Source organism: Castor canadensis, chromosome X (assembly GCF_047511655.1).
Source record: "Castor canadensis chromosome X, mCasCan1.hap1v2, whole genome shotgun sequence".
NCBI classification, from domain to species: Eukaryota; Metazoa; Chordata; class Mammalia; order Rodentia; family Castoridae; genus Castor; species Castor canadensis.
Window position 1 is genome coordinate 125,673,648 of NC_133405.1, and position 19,243 is coordinate 125,692,890.

At 37.7% G+C, this 19,243-nt stretch overlaps 1 protein-coding gene and 1 non-coding gene across 17 annotated transcripts in view; one reads left to right on the forward strand and one right to left on the reverse strand.

The window, feature by feature from the left end:
- The window catches only part of Sh3kbp1 (SH3 domain containing kinase binding protein 1), a 328,667-nt gene that overhangs the window by 194,434 nt on the left and 114,990 nt on the right, over positions 1 to 19,243 (forward strand). Inside the window, exon 1 of one of the 16 annotated variants that reach the window (XM_074063118.1) lies at positions 1,974 to 2,119. The exons of 14 other annotated variants lie outside the window; for them this stretch is intronic. In XM_074063118.1, coding sequence (XP_073919219.1) covers positions 2,108 to 2,119 — 12 coding nt within the window. In that variant the 5' untranslated portion in view covers positions 1,974 to 2,107. Of the gene's footprint in view, positions 1 to 1,973; positions 2,120 to 2,591; positions 2,695 to 19,243 lie in introns of those variants that run through there. One more of the 16 variants, XM_074063119.1, reaches the window with a different exon arrangement.
- Positions 10,622 to 10,692, reverse strand: Trnaa-agc (transfer RNA alanine (anticodon AGC)). Its single transcript has one exon. It is a non-coding gene; the product is annotated as a tRNA-Ala (tRNA).

Consider the following 19,243-nt stretch of genomic DNA (forward strand, 5'->3'; position numbering starts at 1 on the left):
GCAATGGCTTTCTGAATAGGATGCCAGTAGCTCTGGAAGTAACAGCAAGGATTGACAAATGGGATCGTTCCAAATTAAAAAGCTTCTGCACAGCAAAAGAAACAATTGCCAGAGTGAAGAGACAGGCTACAGAATGGCAGAAAGATTTTAGCAGCTATTCATCTGACAGAAGATTAATATCCAAAATATATAAAGAACTTAAAAATTAAACACCAAGAATAATCCAGTCAATAGATGCACAAATGAACTGAATAGACACTTTTCGAAAGAAGTACAAATGACTAATAAATACATGAAAACATGTTCAACAACCTTAGCCATAAATAAAAACAGAAATAAAAACTAAACTTAGATTATATCTCATCTCAGTCAGAATGGCAATCATCAAGAAAACAAACAACAACAAATGCTGGCAAAGATGTGGGGCAGGTTGCGGGGAACCTTTATACAGTGTTGGTGGGAATGTAAATTAGTGCAGCCACGATGGAAGTCAGTATGGAGGCTCCTCAAAAAACTTAAAATAGAACTGCCATATGATCCTGTTATGCCATTCTTGGGCACTTGTCTGAAGGAATGTAAGTCAACATGTACTAGAGACACCTGCACACTTACAGTGCATTGCAGTACTATTCACAAAGCCAAGCTGTGGAATCAGACTAGGTGCCCATCAACAGATGAATGAATAAAAAGTTGTATATATACACAATGATGTTTTATTTAGTCATAAAATAGAATGAAATTATATCATTTGTAGGAAACTGGATGAAATTGGAGATCATAATATTAAGTGGAATAAGCCAGACTCAGACAAATATCACGTTTTCTCGCATATGTGGAATCTAGATTTAGGGAAAAAAAAGATGTGAAAATAGAAGGGGGACTATTTAGGAAGAGGAAGGGAACCAGTTTGAGGGGGTTTGGGGACAAGAGAGAGTATGGGAATGTATATGATCAAAGTACATTGTATACATGTATGAAAATGTCATAATTATACCCATTATTTTGCACAATATAATAAAATCAGAAATGTGACTTGATGAGGATACTGTTGACTTGGCAACCTGATTTGTGAAGTTGTCCTAAACTTACAGTAGTGGCTAATGTTGTAATTATTATGTGCTCTAGGCCCTTCTGTAAGCACTTCATATACAGTATTTAGTCTTCCAGACAACCCCATAGGTTTATGCCATTATTACCATTGTTTTTCTGTTGCTGTTGTTTGGTGATGCTGAGGCTAGGCAAGCATTCTACCACTAAGCTACACCTCCAGCCCCATTATTCTCATTTTGTAGATAAGTAAAGTTAGATGAACAAAATTCAAGTACGTTGTTCAAGATCACACAACTAAGAAGTGGCTCAGTTGGAATTTTGATCTGGTACTCTGGCTCCAGAGTTGTGAACTTTGAGTCAATGGGGCTCTAAAGTCACTAAAGTGGTAATTAAAATGGTATCTCATTTGGGGGAAAAACACGATTGCCATTTAAACACTTCATTCCAGTCTGTTAGGATACTTCTGATGACATGGCAGCAATCTTGCAGTATTTTTCCTAGGGAAAACATTTCCATAAAGCCACAGCTGTTTTTCCTTCTTTATTTTTTTCATGAATAAATTTTTGTATTATACTTATTTTTATTTCTTTAAAATATAAGCATTTTCACAATTGGCATTTCATATCCAGACCATATTCGTATATCCCTCACTCCCCAGCCATGTGGTCTGTCAAAATATAGTGGGCTTTTTATTTCCCCTCTGGCATTTTTAAACAGCAGTGGTCGCTGAGTTCTGCCAAGTAAACACTCCCTCAGTGTGTTCCTTGTCTGAACGGTCACACCTTTGGGCTCCAGGAGACAACCTAGATTGCTGCTGCAATATAGGCAAGCGAGGAAGACTTCCAGTGAAGCTACCCTAGCCATGAATCGGCCCTGGCTTCCTGAACCATAAACAAATGCAAGCTTTGTTCTCCCCATTCCTCATTTGGTCCCAAGTATGACTCAGGGTTAGGCTGGGTCCTCAGGGCTCTGTGCCTTTGGCTGTTGGAAGGAAGTGGGAGGATTTCAGGGTGGTTCTGGGACCTTTTCAAACTGAAGAGAGGAGGCTGACTGCATCATGGGAGAAGAGGTATTTCTTTCTTTCTTTCTTTCTTTTTTTTTTTTTGCTTTTAGAGATGTAATAAATTACTTTAATTTGTATCTTACCTATACCATTTTCTACCAGAACTTGTACTGGGTTAACATCGGTGGGTTAAAATGATGTACGTGCTATTTGGAATCCCACAGTAGAGGGGGGAGTGTGGATATGCTAAGGAAGAACTTATCAAATGGAAGGGTTATTTTCTGAAGTCAAATGTTGCACTGGAGCTATTTAGCTGTTTTAATCCCCATCCCTGGTCCCCATTGCTTTGGTCAATTTGACCATTACTTTTTACAGATGTTTCCAATTTCTCTGTGCCTCGTTTTTCATGTGCTCATGCTGCAGAGAGTAGTTTAGATGGGCAATTTGCATAAGCAGTAAACTGTTACACCATGTCACAGAGATGTTTAGCAATTACAGATGTTCATGCAGTAAACAAATCCAGCTCGCTTTTCAGGTTAGTTTAGGAGAGACGAGTATGTCCATGTAGAGTGAGCCAGCTGTGGGGCATTTCACTCTTGGGGGCATGAACATTTGGAGTTTTCCTTGTGAATGCAGAAGCTGTGAGTAGTGATTTCTGGGGGCTGTTAAATTGTTTTTTTTTTAAATGGAGATTAAGATATTTGCCTAATTTTGTAGTGTTGACCTTTCATATTCATGTACTCATATGTAATATGAGTAAAATAAAAACACTAAATTATTTGCTTTTCTAAAAGTTTGTTAGTAGTAAGTGGTCATATTTCTGTCTGTGAGTTGTTCATATTTGTCTACCTAAAAGCAGAAGTCTGTCATTTTCCAAACACAAAATAAAATTCCCTAAATAAACCACAGGATAAGTAATGCTCACAATGTGTCATATGTCTTTCATATCCCTGTCTCTCATTGAAAAAAAATTTTAAGAAGAGAGATGAGGTCTATAAAATATGTCTCTTTATGTCTGTTTCTGTTGGCTTTAGCTTGTAATGTTTTCCAAGTTTCAAAAAAGGGAAAATAGTGTGACAAAAAGGAAACACTTTGTTTTTAACACATTATTTTAAGAGTGAGAGAACTTCTTTTTTTTTCTTTTTTTTTATTTTATTACTCATATGTGCATACAACGCTTGGGTCATTTCTTCCCCATGCCCCCACCCCTCCCTTACCACACACTCCTCCCTCTCCCCCCCACCCCCTTGATACCCGGCAGAAACTATTTTGCCCTTATCTCTAGTTTTGTTGAAGAGAGAGTATAAGCAATAATAGGAAGGAACAAGTGTTTTGCTGGTTGAGATAAGGACAGCTATACAGGGAGTTGACTCACATTAATTTCCTCTGTGTGTGTGTTACCTTCTAGGTTAATTCTTTTTGATCTAATCTTTTCTCTAGTTCCTGGTCCCCTTCCCGTATTGGCCTCAGTTGCTTTTAAGGTATCTGCTTTAGTTTCTCTGCGTTAAGGGCAACAAATGCTAGCTAATTCTTGAAAGATTTTTTAATGATGTCTGTTGCTTGCCTGGGAGGAGGATAGAGGCAGATACATGATGGCAGGTAGCATCAGGGGTTGACTAGACTAGAAATAAGTTCATCTGCAATAACTTGAAAGTGTTTTCCTTAGGGAAGAGGGCTAAAATTTGCTGGTCTTACTGCTGGGTGTCACCATTCTGAGTTCAAGTAAGGAGAACTCAGAATTAGGTATTTATGTACATGGATAAGATGACGACTGTTCACTGGGGAAATGGGTGAAAGCATGAAAGATTGTAAGGTGTGAAATGTGGGAAAGTCAGCAGTATCTCCCTCTCTCTGGAGCTTCTCTAGCCCCCTCAGATGAGAACCTCAAGATGGGAAAGAAGGGAGCCCCTGGGGCCCTTACCAGGTCTGCCTTGGCTCTGTTGCCTATAAACTGCTTAGTGTACTATTGAGCTCTCCCTGAGCCCTTTGCTTATTTGTTTCTCAAAAGGGAAGTAGCTATTACTTCTCTCATGACAAAAAGTCTTTGCAATAATTATAATAATAATAATAAAACTTCATAGTTAAGGAATATGAAGAAGTAAACACTACCCTTAGGACTATTAATGAGAACAGCTATCATTAACATTTCATGTAGATCCTCTCAGACTTCTTTTCTGAGCTCAAATATGCATCCAGCAGACCCCTGTCACTGTTCATACAATAATGGGATCATATTATATTAAATGTTTCAACTTTTTAAAACTTAACATATTATTACAGGCCTTCTCTGATTATTTCCTTAAGCTGAGTTTTTAAAAGAGGAATTTCTAGGTTAAAGGTTGACTTAATTTTGATTTGTTTTGTTTTCATAAAATTAACCCAAGTATATGGTAAAAAAAAAATATGCCAATAGACTAAAAGTAAGACTTTCTTAATCCTTGACACTCAGTTTTATTTCCCAATGGAAATTCCCATAAAATCTATCCATGTAGTCTTACAGAAATAAATAATTATTTTTTAGTTGTGGTAAAATATTCATGACATAAAATTTACCATCTTAACTATTTTTAAGCATACAGTTCGTGGCATTAAGTATATTCACATCGTTGTGCAGTCACCATCACTGTTCATCTCTAAAAATTTTTCATCTTGCAAAACTAAAACTCTTTACCCATTAAACATTAACAACCCCCCCCCCCGCAACACTCTCCCCAAGCCCCTGGCAACCACTGTTCTACTTTCTGTCTCTGTGAGTTTAAGGAGGTACTTCACGTGGAATCATACAGATTTGTCCTTTTGTGACTGACTTATTTCATGTACCACAATGTATTCAAGGTTCCCCATGTTGTGGCTTGTGTCAGAATTTCCTTCCTTTTAAGGCTGACTTATAGTTCGTCCCCACCCCCTCTGTATGTGTGTGAACGCACACATACATCACATTTTCTTGGTCCATTTATCTATCAGTTGATGTTTGGGGTGTTTTCCCCTTTTGTCAATTGTGAATAATGCTGCAATGAATGTTGACATAGCAATACCTGTCCTTGCTTTCTTTCCCAGAAGTGAAATTGTTGGATTAGATAGCCATTCTAATTTTAATTTTTTGTGGAACCTTCACATTGTTTTTCACAGTATCTCCATCATATTATATTTCTGCCAATAATGCATAGAGGCTCTAATTTCTCCATATCCTCACCAATACTTGCTATTTTCTGTTTTTTTAAATAGTAGCAATTGTAATGGATGTGAAGTGATATCTTTTTATGGTAGAGTTGGTGTTTAATTAACATGTGTCCATGTTGTCTATCACTAAGGGGAAGGATATCATTCTTTTCATGTTAAGAGTCAAGAATTGGGGAAAAAGTCTCCTGTCTGAGAATCACCATTAACTACCTGAACGGTTGCACTATCCCAGGAGATTACAAATTGCTTAAAGGAAGAATTAGGTCTTTCTTTCCCATAGTCTCTGAAGAAAACATGTGTGGAGTGTTCAGGTATTTGGTTGTTTTCCTGCTTTTCATATAACCCCACTCCCTACCTGAATCTATTCAGGTAGAGTGTGAATTCAAAATAGTTCTTTTGAAAAGACTTTCTCCTGTGTTCTATTGTTAATTCTAAGTGATAGCACTTGATTCTTCTTACATAGTGAGTAAAGCTAGGTTTATGATTGATTTTCTCTTGTTACATTCTACTCTGGAATTGCTTGAAGGTAAGAAATCAGAATCCTTCCTTTTATAAATTATTTGTTGAATTATGTATTTGATTCAATTGATGTTCTTCAGTGGGTTACCCAGAATTATATAAGTATTTAATTGTGGCCCTCCTTTGCTCTTTACTGATACTAGTTATTATTTCACAATATTTATATCCTGGAATTTGCAGATGCTTTTGGTTCTTAAAATTCAAGGTTTTGCAAATTTCTCAGTGTCCATTAAAATGCCTTTGTATCTAGCTTGATTTTTTTCTCTCTCTGATATTCTCACTAGTTGTAAAATGATATTCTAGCCACCTGCATTCAGTGGGATAGGATGAATTTATTGCTATATGAAAAATTCTGACTTTACAACAAGCTGTCCAGCCTACTTTGATTGCGTGGTGGTGTATCTTTTCTCACATTTAAAGAATTTAGATCATAGAGGTCAGTTAGTCAGTCAGCAACTTGTCTTCTACTTCTCTGTGGCATTGGAGCCCATTTAATTGGTACAAGATAACAACCTTGTTCTCAGCTTAGGCTCTTAATATTTTTGGTCATATCCCCAAATAAATGTATATCCATAAATGCTCTAGAAATGAATGGAAGCATGAGCACAATAAGCTCTACCTTTACTTCTAATAAATATTTCTCTTTCCAAACTTGGGCTATAAAATGAACAATCACTGGTTAAGAGTATACTGGAATTGCCTTAAAAGACACCAAAGGCCATCATTAAACTTTCTTGAATGGCCTGTGATTCTGAAGTGTCTCCTCAATTAAACTTATCCCTGAACTCTCAGGAATCAAATAATAGTTTGGAAAAGTGAAGGGAGAAGATCGAGGTCCGTATCACTGGGAGTTGTATTTCTGTTCTGGTCATATAGATGAGGAAGTTCGAAGTGGTAACAATGGATTTACTGCTTCATTTTCTTTTTCTTCTTTCACTGGCTATGCATTTTCACCTGCCAGTGATTTTAATATGTTTTGCTCCATTTGTTTTGGTAGCATTTGCTCAGTCTGTTCTTTTTATTTTGACTTCTTAGGGTTCTAATTTTCTCTTTTCACTAGAAGCAGCTTCTCTGAAACTTGGGTACCTTTTCTAGACTATTAATAAAAGTTGATAATAATTGAAGTAATAATGTCAAAAAATCAAGATTTTTAGATCCTAGAATAGTCCACATTTGTCCTCTTGGTATAATGCTTAGCACTGGGAGAACTAGATGCCTTTTAGTCTTACATATCTAATTGTATACTTAATTTGTTTTGCTTAGAACCTCAAATGGACTCCTCTACATTTAAACTTTGTTAGAAGAAGAGAAAGCAGACTTACTCATAATTTAGAATCCTCTTTTTTCAAGTGATAAGAATATAGATACTGTTGGGTTTCGATTCAGAAGAGGTAGGAATGTTATGAAACTGATAACTATGCTCACACATGGAAGTAATTTGCCCAACCAATGCATATCACAGTATCAATTTGCAACATAGAGGTAAACAGAATGTAATTAATGGGCTGCCTTACTGTGCTTTATAGCAAAGGGTTATAGGATGTCTGTCATTTTGGTGTAATTTTTGTATTCAGCACCCCAGAGTTCACACAACTCCATGTTTTCGTGACCTTGAGTTATAGGTCATTAGGGGAATAAAAAAGCAGTCTGGATAAGAGATGGAAAGAGGTCTTAAGAAAATTAATGTGAAGCAAAAGAGATACGGCTATGTCAGGAAGGAATCACTAAGTTTCCAAGTAGTAAAAATGACTCAATGGGGCCATACAGCAGTACATTTGTATATAGCCCAATCTTGACTTTGGTTTGGCTCAACTCTATGTAAAATGAAAATTCTAGTGGTAGGTGATTGTGAAAGTGAATGGCTAGAAAGAGGCAGCGATATCCTAAGAGGCAATGATGGAAAGCATTGGATGAAGGTAGTCAAGAAACTAGAAACAAGGAGTTGTGGAGAAATGGCAGTCATTGCAACAAAGAGAGATGACTAAACAAAGTCTGTGAGGAAATGAATTGCGATTATACAGGATTTGATGTTCCCACTAATGGTTGAAAAAAAGGAGCCCCATTTAACTTGAGGCATAGTGATCAGTTTGGGAATAAGGGAGAAGTAGCCAATATTGAGGGCTCATAAACTCTTCATTGTCCTGTAGGGGCCAAAATACAGAAATCTTTTGCTGGAAATACCTGTAAATTTGGGAACATGACCAATCTGAAACCCATCTGTCTGAAATAGATGAACTATAATAACTCAGGAGTAACAAATGGTTTATCTATTCCAAAAGTACCATTCCTGGTCTTTGTTCTCCTTTGTCACCATCTTCCATGGATCTGTATTGTGTTTTCTCTGTGTGGAGCCTATAGCAAGTCTCTGTAGAAGGCACAAAGATGGATCGCTGGTCTTGGGACCTTACAAGTTGAGAACATTGAAATGAACATTGTCCATTGTAATAGAAAAGGACAAGGAATTGCTCAAGAAGAGAAAATATATTAGTTAGAATATTTTACTGGGTACGTTGTATTGCCTGCCCCCCCCAAAAAAAGAACAAAATATACCTTACAAATAACAGAACCAGAAAAGATGCCATATAAGAAAGCAGATGAGTAAAATAGATGATTTCATATTTTCTTTTTTTTCAATGAAAATTTTCTTCATCAACATTTCATGTTGGTGTCTTTGGATGTGTAACAGAGGAAGAAGAGAATATTTTAGTACAGAATAATGTGAACATGCAAAATGAGTGACAAAAGATTTACTATTTGTTCCCATGGTAAGGATCTTATTTGCCTAACACTCAGCATCTTAAAGAGAATTTACAGCCTTAAGAGGAGTCTTTCCTTCCTCCTCAAACTTGCTATTAAAATTAAGTTAAAATGAATGAAATGATGAATGAATGTAACAACCAAATACAGACCATATTGAACTTTGACTCCACCAGACCAGAAATTACTCTGCAAAAGGCTCCTTTTTAAAGTGCATTTGCTCAATCCGTCCCCATCCCAAACTGAAATGCTATTTATTTTTTTATCATATTATTGTTGTACTTGAGGTCTGTTGTGAAATTTACAAAAGTGCTTGCAATATATCTTAGTTAAATTCATCCACTCTTATCGTTCTCCTTTATCTCACTTCCTCCTCATTCTTGGAATAGTTTCAACAGGTCTCATTTTTCCATTTTCATACATGAATATATATTTCCACCACATTCACCCTTCTACTTCTTTCCCTTATATCCCCCTCCCCTTACTGGTACCAGCCTCCAGACAGGATCTGTTTTACCTTCTTGTCCTCTGTTTTTGGAAAAAGACATTTTTGTTTAAGATTTCTATACAGGGAGTTTCATTATGACATTTCCATGTACAGTTGTATTGTATCCTGAATTGATTCATCCCCTCCTTTTGTCTCCTTTCTCCCTTAGTCCCCTTCTTATGGTTATTTCAACAGGTTTAAGAATTCTGTATTCATTCTTGTATATGAAGTACATCAACCATATGAAATAACATTTTTAAAAATTAGTCTTTATAAGTTAGCAAAATCAAGGTATGGTCATGTTAAGTGGAGGTGTTAAGAAATGCTAACATGCTAAGAAAGAGCTAAGAAATGAAAACATCTGTGAAATCTGTATAATTTAAAGGTTGTTACATACTGTCAGGTGCCAGTGGCTCATACCTGTAATCCTAGCTACTCAGGAGGCAGAGATCAGGAAAATCACAGTTCGAAGCCAGACACTGTCTCAAAAAACCCTCCACAAAAATAGGGCTGGTGGAGTGGCTCAAGGTGAAGGCCATGAGTTCGAGCCCAGTACCTCAAAAAAAAGTTGTCATATACTTAAATAAATACACCATCTCTATGAGAGGCAGGGAAAAATAGAACCCCCAAATTTGGGAGGCTTGATTTTCATCATTCTTGTTTTTCCTACCATTTGAAAACACATTTGTAATAATTATTTTGATTTGTGTCTGAAAATTTTTTACTTGTGAAGAAAACTGAGGGCAGTGAAGCTATGGACTCTATGAAAATAGACCTCACACCCTGAATCCATACTTCAGAGACCAGAAATGAGGAACTTGTAAGCATTGTCTTTGATCATACATGCAAAACAGTTACAAATAAGCACTTACTGACTTTTTTTTCCTTCTTGACTCTTTTTCAGCCCCTTTCAAGTGTATGAAAAAGGAATTTGTAGGTTTAATCAGAATAGGAAATAGCTTCTTGGCTTTGAAAACATTAGACAAATGTTTCAATGCTTTATTTGGAAAAGCATTAATTGGGAATGACTACATCATGTATTTAGTCACTGAAGATATGCACTGATGAATAACTATAAGTACAGGATGATGATAAATAAGAGAGAGTTCTATATGGGTGGTGTCTTGCAAATTACTATCATGACTCATTTTACATCTGATGTTCTTAACATCCTTACTAATGGCTTGGAAATATAATGACACACAATGCATGTGATTTCTAGTTAGGAGATGTTACAAATCAAATCAGACCTTATAGGCAGACATCAATAATGTGAGAAAGTAGGCCGTAATTTGTAGCTACAATTATGTACTTTATTTTCTTAAAATTTCATTTTTTCTTACTATAAGATAAGTTTTTGAGACACTAGAAAGTAAATAAGAAAGTAAAAAGTACCAATAATTTAATCTCCCTGGGACAACCACTGTTAACATTTTAAAATATTAACTTTCAGTCCTTATGCCATACATTTTTAACTGATTGGGATCATACCACACATATAATTTTTTCCACACACATAATTTTATCTTTCTCATTTAGCATTATATAAAATTTCCCATGTCATCACAAATTTTTTGTAAACATCTCTTTAAAAGGCTATGTGTAAGGCTCAGGGTTTTTTTTTGTGGTGGTGCTGGGGATTGAACCTAGGGCCTTGTGCATGCTAAGCACATGCTGTACCACTGAGCCACACCCCAGCCCTAAGATTCTGTTTTAAGGCTCTAAATACACAGAGGATCTGGAAAAACTGGAATTTGGTGGTCACATTGATTCTCATCAACGTTGTGTTTAAATATCCCCTATTATAACTGAGAACACAACACTTTCTTGACCACATGCAAATAAAAATAACAAAAACAGTTTTGACTTGTGGCCTGCATCATGGTCAGCATTCCACAAAGACTTGTTGAATTTAATATACTCCGTATAGGCTCTGAACAGGATTCCACCTCTCCCTTCCTTGCTGATCTTGAAAGAAGCCTTTGGCCAGAGGCCTGGCCGCTTCCAGGTAGAGGATTGTGAATTCAGCTTTTCACAATCTGAAAAGTAAGTATCTGTGAGTAATATCAATACTGTCTTGAGAAATCTGTACCACATGAGTTTATGGTCTCATTTGGCGCCTGTTTCTTAACTGCCCTGGCAGGAGAATCTGTTTGACCCAGTGATTTAGGATTTCTTCATCCATTGTTGAATGGATGCCAACCTTTGTAAAAGATGGCTTGGGGTAGTTTTCTGTGGTGCTATGTTTGCTCCTAAGTATCAAAATTCCCCATAAAAGGCTTTCTGTTCTCTGACAACAGGCTGTTTTTCCTAGACACATGCTTTGTTGTTTTTCCATCGTTAACAGTAGATAACAGTTTGGGTGCAGGCAGAAGCAGTGGGCACGGGCCTACACTTAAGGGGCTCCTGGGACGGTGGTGGGCCACTCACGCTGTTAGGCACCACCTGAACCGAAGCTTTATTGACCTGAAGGTTCTGTGGTTCTCAGCTCTGTTTGCTTTTCCTCACAGGCAGTGGTTATATGGTGATTGATAGCTGTTGCTTTTCATCCTTTCTCATTTTTCAGATTTATCTCTTTTCATCCACGCACATCTCTGCTGTGTGACTATCTTATAAAAGTTACTTCATGCTCTCCAGTCCTGAAGCAAAGGGAGACCATTAACCTGCTGATTTTAAAAGGTGTTATAATTGAACATTCTTTGTAAGTAGAATTTATAAAGAGGCATTTTTACAATTGATATTTAGTCAGTAAAATGCGATAACAGCGAACACTTGACGTGTCATTTTTCATTTAATTCTCCTACAAAATCTGTGACATAAGTATTATTATCTCCATTTCAGAAGAAGAAACTGAGGTATGGAGAAGTTAAGTAACTTGCCCAAGATCACATAACTAGTAAAGAGACCATTTATTCTTGATACCAACTCACTCTCAGTGCTAAACACTGAAAGGAGGGACAGGTTTGTTTGTTCCATTGTCGTATCTCTAGCACATTGAAAATGCATTGCATACTGTACCTTCTCCATAATTCTCAGTTTTCTCATGTTGACTTTCTGTTGGCCTGAAGCAAATTCTGAACATTTAGCACCTCCCATGTGTAAGGGATCTAGAAGGGTTCAAAGATGATCAGGACAGAGTCCTTGCCCTTCATGCCTTCATTCCAGTTAATGAAACAGACACAGAGAGAAATAGCCAGAAACCCAAGTCCAAAGAGAGAGAGGGCTGCTCTTACACAGAGAGTATTGGCATCTAGGAAGTACCTAGAGTGACACACAATATGGATTTGCTCCCATTGTTGAATATATCCTACTAACTAGTGACTGGAGTACCCTGAGCTTAATTGATCTCTCCTTAGGGATTTCCATTCTTTTATTTTTTTTTGTATGTGGTATTGGAGTTTAAACTCAGGGCCTTGTGCTTGCCAGGCATGTGCCCTACTACTTGAGTCACCTCCCCAGCAATTTTTCCTTTAGTTATTTTTTTGAATAGGGTCTCATAGGTTTTTGTTTGTTTGTTTTGTTGTTGTTTTTGTCCTGGTCAGCCTGGTGCATGATCCTCCTATTTATGCCTCCCATGTAGCCCAGATGCAGGTGCATGCCACCACACCCCGCTTTTATTGGTGGAGATGGGATCTTGGGAACTTTTTGTCCTGGCCATCCTTGAACTGTGATTCTCCTGATCTCTGTCTCCTGAGTAGCTGGGATTACAGGGCTGAGCATGTGCATGACCCTTAGGATCTTGAAACACCTTGGAGTTATCTGTCTAAGTATATCCCAGAAGATGGATCAGATGTGTACCTGACCTTCAGCTGTATTTAGGAAGCTCCTATTTTTAATTAAGTATGTGACCTAAACTCATTATTCTTTCTAAAAAATTTATATAAAAATAATGCTATTATGGCTTCTTAAATAACTTTTGAGGTAATTTTATCTGTCCCTTTTCTATAAATTAGGGGAACTTAGATGATTTTTTAAAGGAATAAGTATTGTTCTTTAGGAGCAGACAATATAAAGTAAATAATGAGTCCTGCTGTACTAAAGCCAACACCACTTAGCATTTGCCAGCTTTAGAGGATGGCTTTATGGAATCAATGGGTTATCTTTTGTAGCAGTAGAAGGGTGTTTAAGATAAGACTGAAGTGAATGAACACAGCAGGCAGGCCTCAGCTGGAAAGCTTCTGGACAGAGATGCGTGTATTCTCTAACTCACCTCATTAGATGCTATCTACACCCTGATTATTTTGTGGTTGAATATTAAGCATTAGGATATCAGGGCCTCATGAGCAAATTTTTGCCATCCCAGTCAACATTTGTAGGCAGAGAGAGACGCTTGCCAGAAAAGTGGAATATGATGCAGCATGGCATAAAATTTATCATCTGAACCATTTTTAAGTGTCCAGTTCATTGGTATTAAGTACATTTTCATTGTTGTGCAACCATCACTACCATCCAGCCAAGAAGGTTTTTTCATCTTGCAAAACTGAAACTATACTCATTAAACACTGACTCATTCCTTCCTATCTCCAGTCCCTGATAACCATACTTTTCATATCTGTTCCTATGAATCTGACTAATCTAGGTACTTTCTTATAAATGTAATTCTATATTATTGTCATCCTTCTATATTTATGGGTGATTGGTTCCAGGACCCACCATGGATACCAAAATCTATGATGCTTATCTCTTATGTAAAATGATGTAGTGTTTGCACACAACCTACATGCATCCTCCCCATACCTTAAGTCGTCTTTACATTATTTAAAATACCTAATACACTGTAAACGCTATAGACTGTATTACCATTGTACAGTATTGCTTAGTAAATAATGACAAGAAAAAAGTCTGTGCATGTTTAGTATGGATATGTTTTCCTGAATATTTTAAATCTGAAACTGATTGAATCCATTGATGTAGAGCCCACAGATATGGAGGGAAGACTGACTGTATTTGTCCTTTTGTGACTGTTTTTTCACCTAGCATAATGTCCTCAAGGTCTTCCATGTTGTAACACGTATCAGAATTTCCTTCCTTTTTAAGCCAATAATATTCCATAGCATGCCCTAAGTTTCCCTTTTTTGGTGGGACTGGAAGGATTTGAACTTAGTGCTTCGCGCTTGCAAAGCAGGCGCTCTACACCTTGAGCCACATCTCCAGTGCTGCCTTAAGCCTTTTAAGTAGTAGTTTTACTTGAAAACAAAACAATAAAACATTATATAACTTCTTTTCTGATTGAAACTATTTCATTTCCCTTCCCTACTCTGAAGGGTAGGAAACTTTCTCTGGAAATTTCTTCCCTTCCTTTTCCCACTGAGATACGGTCTCATTATGTACCCCAGACTGATCCTACCTGAACTCACTATGTCACCCAGGCTGGCCTTGAGCTCATGATGATCCTCCTGCCTTAACCACCCAAGTGCTGGGATTACAGGTGCATACCACCGTACCTGGCTGAAATTTCCCATTTTGTCTTTAGCTCAAGACAGTTTTGGAGACAAACTTGACTAAACACTTTACTTAAGTTTGTCGGATTAGAAAGATGCTTTTTTTGTGTATGTGTAAAGAGCTTCTCATATGTCCATGCTTTAAATTTTCCAGTGGTCAATTGGATTGCTGTTTCATCAGGAAGCTAAATGTTAAACTGTTATAGGAATATTAGTTTTGCACTAAATAATTCTACAACAGCACCAGAGCGCTAAGAAACACATTCCCTGTGAGTTTTCACATTAGGATAAATTCTCCACAATACTTCCCAAAGCCACCAGTCCTATCTTTGACTCACTAATCAGAGTGCAAACTTACTATTGTTTTTTCCACATGGTTAGCACTCCGTAACTCTGTGGCATGCATACATGTAGACTCAAGAGCATAACAAAATTGGGAAATTTTCCATAATATTCAAACCAGTTCATGATCACTGATTCATACCTGTGGTGACTATGGGATGTGGCCAAGCAGGCAGTCTAAATATTTCTCAGACCTATTTTCTACATTCATAGTTTCACTGCCTTAGTCGAATTATTGGGTCAACTTCCCCACTGTCTCCTTGGCTTTCTTGGCTTTCTCATGTCCTTTTCTTTCTTCTTTATTCTCCATCAGTCTTTAAGTCACAAATTGTATCATGTTACACCTCTGCTTTTTTTTTCCCCCATAGTGACCAGTTGCCTTGGAGATAAAGCACAAACCACTGTAACATTGGCTTTTAACTAACCTTGCTGGCCTCTGGATTACACAGCTCTCCCTTTACCAATATTCACCCCCACTATGAATCCCTGCCACTCCTGTGCAGTGTAAGGAAGTCTTTGTTCCCTGCACATGTTCTTTTTTTTTTTTTTTTTTTTTTTTTTTGAGACAGAGTCTTACTATGTAACCCAGGCTGGCCTTGAACTCTTGATCCTCCTGCCTCAGCCACCCACATGTTGCAACTGCAGGTGCGCAGGTGCACACTAACACGCCTAGATCCTGCACACATTCTTACCTCACTTCCATGCTTTTCTTCAGCTAGAATGCACTTTCCACCATTCTCTATTGGGCTAGTTCTTACTCGTCTTTCAGAATTTAACACAAGCCTCATTGCTGCCATCTGCAAGGCTTGTTTCCCATGTGGATTTGTTTATAGCTCCTCTTTTGTCTTTTGCATACACCTTTATTGTGTTTATCCTGTTGCACTGTGCTGCCCTGTCTCTTAACATGAGTCTGTCTCTGCTATTAATTTTGAACTCATTAAAGATCCAGGACTCTGCTCCTCTCATGTTTGTATATGTAGCATCCAGTCTAGAATGGTGAATGAATGAGTCACTGAAGCAAACCCTCATTTTAGAGTATAAAGGAAAACTGAATAAAATATGCTTTGTCCTCAAGTATCTCTTACATGTAAAAACGTCATGAACAAATGTGGGGTGTATGTCAGCAGAAAACATGCTGAATGCTGCTATATTACCTGGCTGGACTTTAGTTGAATCTGTGAGGTGGACTCATATATATTAGGGGAGGAAGTGCCATCCCCAGGTAGAAGGAATAACCTGAACTGTGTTGTGCTTGAATATGGAAACACACTTTAAGTATGGAAAAGATCTTTGTATGTGAATTGATTTCATACAGCTACTCTATGGGAAATTAAGACTTGGTCCATATGTGTATAGCATATTTTTTGTTAAAGAACTAGACAAACCCAAACCAGACCATAATACTTGTATCTACCATGCCATCTTTTCTCTCCCTTACCAACTCTCTTAAGCTCTCCAAATACATCTAAAATGAAGGCATTGTTAATCAAAAGATAAGAAACCAATCCTCCAGTAGAAGGAATGTTTACCATTTCCTTTTATCTGTCATAACAGCAAAATATGGTCTTAAAGTATAATGGTGAATTTTATTTTGCCAGAGTGGTGTATGAAATTGAAATTAGCTTTGGTTTGTTCATCCTCTGTGAATAAGATGGTTCTACAACAAAGAAGCATGCAGGTTCCTCTCTTAGGAACAGTGAAGGGGGAATTTTATGAATAGTATTTTCATATATTGTCAGTGTTTGGAGAGGTGCCTTCTATGATTTTAATATTCTCCACCCCATTAAGCATTTCTTAAGTGAGTCTTGATTCCATCATAGACATTGAGTTCTTCTAGCATGAGTGGAAGTCTCTTCTGAACTTTCAGAAAGTTATTTTGCTTTGACAAAGCAAAAATCTTACCCTTTCTATGACTATGCTGTATGGTTCTTTCCAGTTGTTAAGGACAAGCTTTCTAGAGATGTTAAAAAAAACAACAAAATGAGCCATATGATCAGATCCTGGCAGAAATTAAAGTATATGACAGATAGATAACAGGATTTGGCTCAAACTCTACTGATACACACAAATACACCCATGTGTGTCTTTCTCTCTCCCTCCTCCCCTCCCTCTTCCTCCTCCCTCCTCTCCTCTCCTTCTGTCCCCCTTCTCCCATCTCCTCCCTCTCCCCACTCTCTCCTTTCTCCTGCCTCTCCCCTCTCTCTTCCTCTCTCCCTCCCTCTCCCCTTCCCTCTTTCTCTCCTTTCCCCCTCTCTCTGTAATATACAAATATAAAAACAAACCTCATATATATGTTTCTAGCAGAAACATAGATGCCAAAGTTTTTGTTGAACAGATTAAAAGAGAGAACCATGGAAGACCCGGTGAAAGAATCTAAGATGGGATCACCTTGTTTTTCAAGAACCCATGAGAAAGATGTGAGCGCTTAGGAGATATGCCAAGTTGTAATAATTACAAGTAAACCCTTGAATTTTTCCTGGGCTTTGGGGATTTGCATGAACAGTCATTAAGAAGCAGTATATGTTCTGAGTGCTTTCGTGCAGACATATTAAGGGGTGATGGTGGATTGTGCTTAAAAGTTGAGTCTGCTCAAAAGGCCAGAAATTGCATGTTCTCCCTCATATGCGGATTTTAGACCCAAAACAAATGCAGTGATATTATTGGACATGGGTCACACAATAAGGGGAGAACACACACGGGAGAAATAGGGAAAGGAAAAGAAACTTAAAAGTTGAATGTGGTTGATATGCTCCTTGTTGAGGAGCGAATAAAGAAAGTAATCTTAAATTAGCAGAGGCCATTATGGGAAGGGGGACCAAGAAGTAGTGAAGAGATCTGGTAGAAATGAACCAATGTGGATTGCAATACACAAGTGCATGGAAGCAACGCTAGGAATCTCTCTGTATAGCTGTCTTTATCCCAAACTAGCAACAATGCTATGTCTTTCTTATTATTATGTTTTCTCTTCAACAAAATCAGAGAAGAGGGAGGAGCAGGTTCTGCCTGGAAGCAGGGTGTGTGTATGTGTGGGGGGGAGTGGCACAAACAATGTATACACATGTAAGTAAACATAAAAATGATAAAATGAGAGAAAAAAGTTGAGTCTATGGGAAATCAAATGAACTGGGTGAATCTGAGGGTGGGATCCTTGTCTGGAAAACTATTGAAATAATCCCTGACTTGGTAATAAGGCTGTAGATTGGAGTCAAAGAGGAAGGGATGAATCTGAAAGCAGACCTTTGGTGGTAGATTAGATATGATGCTAATGCCAGGGGCAAAGGGTGAGTAAATGGTATCCCCATGTTTTCTGCTTCACCCATCCACCACTTACTAATCTCTCACTGAGTGGGGATAAGAGGACAATGAACATCCAAGTCCTGCTGTCAAGGAGGGCATAATTCTGAAAAGAAATGGCAAGGAATGTAGTTAAACTGCCAAATGTTGTATATTTGATAAATGCTTCTGAAGCAGTTGTGAATTTGACAAGCTCTTTAACTGTGACTAGGCAAAGAGGTTTGATTTAATTTGAATTCCCTCTATTCAAGACCACCAGGGACACGGGCATCATGAGCAACTCTTTAACTCCAATTACATAATCAGAAAATTACTTAAAGTTGGGTTTGGTTTTTTTTTTTTTTTTTTTGTGCTACTTGGGATTGAACTCAGGGCCTTGCTCTTCCTAGGCAAGTAGAGCCATGCGCCCAGTCTTAAAGTTTATTTTTCCTTATAGCCAAGTTTAAAAATACACCGTGAAGCATATTAATGGTATGAGAGGTGTTTCAAAGGTAAATCCTGTCAGGGGAATGGAACTACAAATGTTGTTTTTCCTTTTATTAGAATATGCCTTTTATTTTTAGAATTTTGAGTTGTATTTTATGTTGGTGTATCTTATGTTGATATCATACAGTTGAAACTGAGCCCACGAAAAATAGGCGAATTGACAATTGCTCATATACACGAAAAGCTTTTCAGTGGGAGCACACAGATGCTCCATTGTAAGGACAGTTCTTTTTTTTTATTCTTATATTATTCATATGTGCATACAAGGCTTGGGTCATTTCTCCCCCCTGCCCCCACCCCCTCCCTTACCACCCACTCCGCCCCCTCCCTCTCCCCCCACCCCCTCAATACCCAGCAGAAACTGTTTTGCCCTTACTCTAATTTTGTTGAAGAGAGAGTATAGGCAATAATAGGAAGGACCAAGGGTTTTTGCTGGTTGAGATAAGGATAGCTATACAGGGAGTTGACTCACATTAATTTCCTATACATGTGTGTTGCCTTCTAGGTTAATTCTTTTTGATCTAACCTTTTCTCTAGTTCCTGGTCCCCTTTTCCTATTGGCCTCAGTTGCTTTTAAGGAATCTGCTTTAGTTTCTCTGCGTTAAGGGCAACAAATGCTAGCTAATTTTTTAGGTGTCTTACCTATCCTCACCCCTCCCTTGTGTGCTCTCGCTTTTATCATGT